Genomic DNA, 6,000 nt, shown 5'->3' on the forward strand with positions numbered 1-6,000 from the left:
ATAGGGATAAGGGGTGTTGAGGTGGGTGGGGTTTGCAATTTTAAATGAGGTCAGGAAGACCTCATGAATAGGGTGACATATGATAGAGAGCTCTCTGGAAGGCGGGGTGAGGGGGGTCAGCCATGTATACCTCTGGGGGATGTACTTTCTGAGGTAGAAGGTGTGGCAGGTGCAAAGGTCCTGAGGTGAGAGGGAACCTGCCCGGTGTGTTGGGGAACAATGGGGAACGTGCAGAGGCTGTCCTAACCACTTCCTCCTCTCTCTCCAGGTTGGCTGGTTCCCCTCCAACTACGTGGAGGAAGATTACTCTGAATACTGCTGAGCTTGGCACAGTGGCCAAGAGACGAGAAACTCCAGGCTCTGAGCCCAGGATGAGCAGGCAGCAGGGCCAGGGGGCTGTGACAGGTCCCAGCGGGCTGAGCACCGGTATGGATGGTGGAGGGCCAGCGTCCAGCTGGCAGGGCTCCTGGGATGATGCTCTGCCACGGTTAATTTATAACACACCGATTTCCTCCTGGGGCCCCTCGAGAAGGCGGGGCTCGAGGCAACAGCTTTTAATAAAATGTCGAAAGGAAGGACTGTAGTCGTTCAGGACGACGGGGAAGGGTGGGAGAGGACATGGGGACACCGATGAAAGTCCTCTCCCCGATCCCTGCCTCCCAGCTTTATCATCTTACTGTGCCATTTAAAATAAGACCCGACGAAGGAAATGGGGCCCCCATGAGGCAGGGAAGAATTTTACACTCACAGATTCCAGATCACAAAAAGTGTAACTCTGCTTTGTTTTTGTCTGTGCTGGACCTTCACTACTCTCCGATTCTGCTAAGAGGTGGAGACTTCATGTTAGTCCGTTTCCCCCCAAGATCAGGTTTAAATTCCAGGGCCTTTGGCACTAGGGTGTTGGGCAGACAGCTGGTACTTGGAGGTTACCTATCACACTGCCATCTGCAGACAGATGTCATTCCTTTTGCTTCACCTCTGTTTCCTCTATGTCTTCCGTGTCTCTCTTGGCACACGCCAGACATCTGGCTGTTTGTCCTGAAATGCCGAGTGGAACCACCGTACTTCTTGGTTTACCTGCAACAGTCCTGGTGTAGTTATTAATCACGACCCTTTTCATTCTTCAAAGGGTCCTGGTTTGGGTGACAGACTGTACGGTCACTGTCTTAGGTTGGGCTTTTCCAGAAGCAGAGCCTGAGACAAGGATTTGGGTGTGCAAAGTTAATCCGGGAGGTGATCCCAGGAAGTAGCCAGAAGGGAGAGAGAAGGGAGAAGGGAAAAGGAAGGAGGCAGTACAGGGAGCCCTGATGGGCAGGTGACAACCGTGGGCTTTGGGGGCTTATTCTCGTTGGGGATCCCTGGAGGTCTGCATAGGACATGCCTCGCAGTTGAAGGACAAGGAGCTGGGGTGTGTGTTCGCCAATGTCTATCAGTCATTGATTGAGAACAGCTTGTATCTAGGCGGTGCATGTGCTGATGGCTGGAGGACCACAGGTGTTTCTGGAGCTGCTGACCTGTTGGATGTTGTCAGTACTGAGGAACTGTGGGCGGGGTGCTCACAGTGTCTGCGAGCAGCCATCCTTACCCAACAGGTGCCATGTGCAGGGTGCGGGGGAACGTCTGCAGGGCTTGCTAAACCCTGGGTTCCATAGGGCTCCAGGGAACCTTCTTCCTCCCGTATCACCCTGAAGCCACCTAAACAGGGGTGTGCGGATAGGGTACAGGGATGCTTCTCTGGACCTGTTTCTTCTCCCCCACCTTGGGGAGCCACGAACTATCTTGTTGCAGGAAAAGTTGCTTCAGCGTGGTGAACGCTCTTCCACAGACATGGCCAGATTTTTTTTTTCTTTTAATTTTTAGACTTACTTAAAAAAAATTGTGGCAACATTTACATCATATAAAATTAACCACCCTAACCAGTTTTACGTGCACCATCCAGTACTGTGGTGTATATTAATTGTGCAAGCAATCTCCAGAATTTTTCATCTTGCAAAATGAAAACCCTGTCTCCTTTAAGCAACAACTCCCCAGTCCTTCCTCCCTCCAGCCCCTAGAACCCGCTATGGCCAGACTTTTATCAGGAATCCTTTGGGGCTTAGATTTTTTTATATATATATCTCTAAGTTTTATTTATTTATTTGTTTATTTGTTTATTTATTTATTTTCAATAGATGACGTTTATTGTCAAATTGGTTTCCATACAACACCCAGTGCTCATCCCAAAAGGTGCCCTCCTCAATACCCATCACCCACCCTCCCCACCCTCCCACCCCCCCCCCCCCCCCATCAACCCTCAGTTTGTTCTCAGTTTTTAAGAGTCTCTTATGCTTTGGCTCTCTTCCACTCTAACCTCTTTTTTCCTTCCTTTTTAGATTTTTGAGGCTCAAAAGCCAAGATGCAAAATCTCTAAAAAAGGCTTTTGAAGTTTTAATGTTTTATTATTTATTTTTGAGAGAGAGACAGAGCATGAGTGGAGGAGGGGCAGAGAGAGAGGGAGACACAGAATGAGAAGCAGGCTCCAGGCTCTGAGCTGTCAGCACAGAGCCCGAAGCAGAGCTCGAACTCACAAACCGTGAGATCATGACCTGAGCCGTAGTCGGTCGCTCAACCGACTGAGCCACCCAGGCGCCCCACTAAAAGAGGCTTTTGAAACTCAAAAGCCAAAAAGCTGTTTGGGTTTTTTGTAACTCTCCTGAAGGTTGCAGAAATAACCCTTTGGAGGCTGGGGAAGGGCCATGGGCTATATGTTGATTTGGGGGGAAATAGTTAATACTTCTGACTATCACCCCCTGCACACAATAACAGAGGCGGCCCTCCTGTCAAACATGCAACGTGGCCTGATGCCACAACCAGCTCTGGGGACAGCGGAGCTGCATGGCCAGGACTCCGCGGAGATCCTCAGGTCAGTTTCGGTCCTGGAAAATTAGCTGTAACACTTTGGGAAAGTGACTTCACTTCTCCGAACTAGAGGAAGATGAGAAGTCACCTGTCCGAGGGTGTAGACTTGTCCAGCGATGAAGTGCAAAGCCACCCTCTTACCCGTCACTCCAGCGGCTGGTGGGAACCGTAGATTTCCTAGTTCTGTCTTCAAGCAGAGGAAACCAGGGCCCAGACATCACCTGTGCACACCTGGCCAGGTGCGGGATCTGGACGCCGGAGTCTGGAAGCGTCTTCTGTGTTTGAAGGACCATGTAGCTGGAAAGGGGGTATTGGAGTCACAGAGGTCAGGACCATGTGGGGGTTTTCTGCCCTCCCCCATGACTCACCCCCTGAGCCATGCCGTGAATTTGCTTAAGGTGGTTACCTGGGCTAATTCAATGGTGTTGATGAGGTTGAGGTGATGAACTTGTTCTTGGAGGTCCTAAGCATCACCGTCCTCCAGCCACAGGCTGAGCTTCGACCCCCCAGTGATGCCTTGGGCTCTCACCCCAGACCTGGGGGTCTTTACGGTACAAGCTGTAAAGTCAGTCACTTTAGGCCACGTGTTCTGCAGTAACGAGTGACTTTCATATCTCCGTGACTTACAAACAACTCCTTAGTGTATTAGCTTCGACTGTGCTGAAGAAGTTTCCGGAAGGAGAAGACACGGTTTGAGACATACCAGGCTCAGGATACACAAGGCTCATGGCAGAAAGAAAGGAGAGATGTCAGGACCACTCAGTGGCTCTCAGAGTTTCTTCTGGAGAATGGAAGAACCACTCCCTTGTGCACTGCGCTGGCTAAAGCAGGTTGAACAACTAAGAGTGACGTTAACAGGGCAGGAATGTTTAATCCTCACACAGAGAGAGGTGTATTTGGAGCAAAGCGAGAATCGACCAGAGAGACCTTTAAATCGTTCATTCATGATTCATTCACTTGTGTTTGTGATAAGCAGTTAATGACACGTGCTGTTATGGGGTAACCTATACCCCCTCCCAAATCAGGAGCTGACGTCCTAGGCAGGACCTCAGAATGTGACTGTATTTGGAGATGAAGTGTTTATAGTGGTGACTGAATCAAAACAAAGTCGTTAGGGTGGGCCCTAATCCAATGTGACCTGTGTCCTTGGAAGTATGGGGACACAGACATTCACGGATCATCGGTGAACCAAGGAGAGCAACCCCCAGAAAGAACCAAGCCAGCTGACATTTGATCTTGGACTTCTGGCCTCTGAGAGACAACACGCCTCCGTTGCCTAAGCTGGCCTGTCTGTGGCACTTTGTTACGGCAGCCTGAGCAAACGCATACACCAGCTTTGTGCCCTGTGACCGAATCGGGCACAGACCTGCCTGCAAAGTGCATACGATCTAACGGGGACTCTTCATCAGCTAGGTGATCAGAACACACAGTGACGTGTTTCATACTGAGGGACGCGAGGGGTTATGGGAAAAGAGACAGACATAGCTCATCCAGTCTTGGGGTGAGGGGATGGTCAGGGAGGGCTTCCTGGAGGAGGGAACACCTAAGGTGGTACCTGAACAATGAGCTGGAGTATTTAAGAAAAATGCAGGGACATTTCTTAAGGGAGAGGTGCAAGTGAGGGTGTGCTTTGTGGAATCTGGGAACCGGTTTACTTTTCTTAGGAGGGAAGGGAGAGAGCGGGGCTGGAGTTAAGTGTCAAACTGAGCCCAGGTCAGGCCCGGTGTAGGACCTATCTTCTTACGTGTCCCCCAGAGGGGCCAGGAAAGGAGAGCCTGTGGCTGGCTTCCTGAAGACACCTGCCGGAGGAGGTGGTGAGGATGAGGGGCCTCAGGTGAGCCCCGGAGGGGCCTGCTGATGGTTGGGGAGCTGGGTTCGAGGGCACAGCTCTCATCCCCTCTGCTGGTGCAGAAAGGTTACACACAGCAGCCCCACAATGTCCTGGTTCTCTAATGCTGGCAATCAATTGCGTCTGGCTGCCTGGGGATGCATACACACACTTGTGCATGAGTGCGCACACACACACACACACACACACACACACTCTATCACCTTGTTTGGGCTGCAAAGGACACAGACGGGGTGGCTTAAACAACAGAAATTTACTGTCTCAGTTCTGGAGGCCGGAAGTCCAAGATCAAGGGGGTGCTCGGTCTGGAGATGCCCGAGAAGGATTTGTTCCAGGTGCCTCTCTGAGCTTCTGGAAGCTTCTTGGCTCACGGCCACACAACCCAGTGTCCACAAGCCATCCTGCCTGTGTGCATGTCTGTGCCCAAAGTTCTTTTTCTTATGGGGACACCAGTCAGGCTGGATTAGGGGCCCACCCTGCCTCCAGAAGGACCTCAACTTAACTCGTTGTATCCGCAAATACCCTATTTCCACATAAGGTCATGTTCTGAGGTGCTGGGGGGCTGAGGGCTTCACCATGTGGATTTGGGGGAGCATGTAATTCCGTCCGCATCACAGACGTAACGTGTACACGAAGGGCCTCACAAAGAAACCCCGCAGCATCGGGACAAACGCACATACAGATGGTCAGGAAGAAACACAGCCCCCAAATACACACAAGCGGCCGATTATACGCGGACGCACAGATGGACACAGCCAGACACAAAGCTTTTGCCCGCGTGCAACTGCAGACAGACTGGTCCAGACACACACAGGCGCAGTGAGGCTCCCCACACCGCAACAGGCCAGCAGACCCCAGACCCAAATGCTCCTGCAAACTCGTCAAACACAGACTGAAAACTAGGACCACACACGGATACAACACTACCACCACGCTGTGTCCACAGGCAATCCCGCGTGCGCACACACACGTGCATATGTATACAGACGTGGAGACACGTCTCGGAGGCTCAGCCAGACACCCTCACAAGCCCATCCCTGGAAATCCACACCCTCAAGTAGACTCGTTCGTGCGCCCTCTCCTGGGCACTCACAGACTCAGATGGAGACATCCGTACGTGAAGTTGGTGGCGGCCGACCTCAGACACAGGCGGGCAGCCCCTGGATCGGGCAGAAACATCTAGAAAGGCAAGACCCACGACCTGGAGGCATTGCTGCAGCAGAAGGCTGCAAAGTAAAGCCAAGCTTGCCCCC

At 51.8% G+C, this 6,000-nt stretch overlaps 1 protein-coding gene across 4 annotated transcripts in view; it reads left to right on the top strand.

Annotated features, from left to right (window-relative positions):
• VAV1 (vav guanine nucleotide exchange factor 1) overlaps positions 1-575 on the top strand; it is a 46,449-nt gene extending 45,874 nt beyond the window's left edge. For all 4 annotated transcript variants that reach the window (XM_019439550.2, XM_019439551.2, XM_019439552.2 and 1 more), the window contains exon 27: positions 269-575. In XM_019439550.2, the coding sequence (XP_019295095.2) occupies positions 269-322 (54 nt within the window). In that variant the 3' untranslated portion in view covers positions 323-575. The remainder of the gene's footprint in view (positions 1-268) is intronic.
• Positions 576-6,000: the final 5,425 nt, after the last annotated feature.

The sequence above is a fragment of the Panthera pardus genome, unplaced genomic scaffold (genome assembly GCF_024362965.1).
Source record: "Panthera pardus isolate Hobbes unplaced genomic scaffold, ASM2436296v1 HiC_scaffold_8, whole genome shotgun sequence".
In the NCBI taxonomy this organism is placed as follows: Eukaryota; Metazoa; Chordata; class Mammalia; order Carnivora; family Felidae; genus Panthera; species Panthera pardus.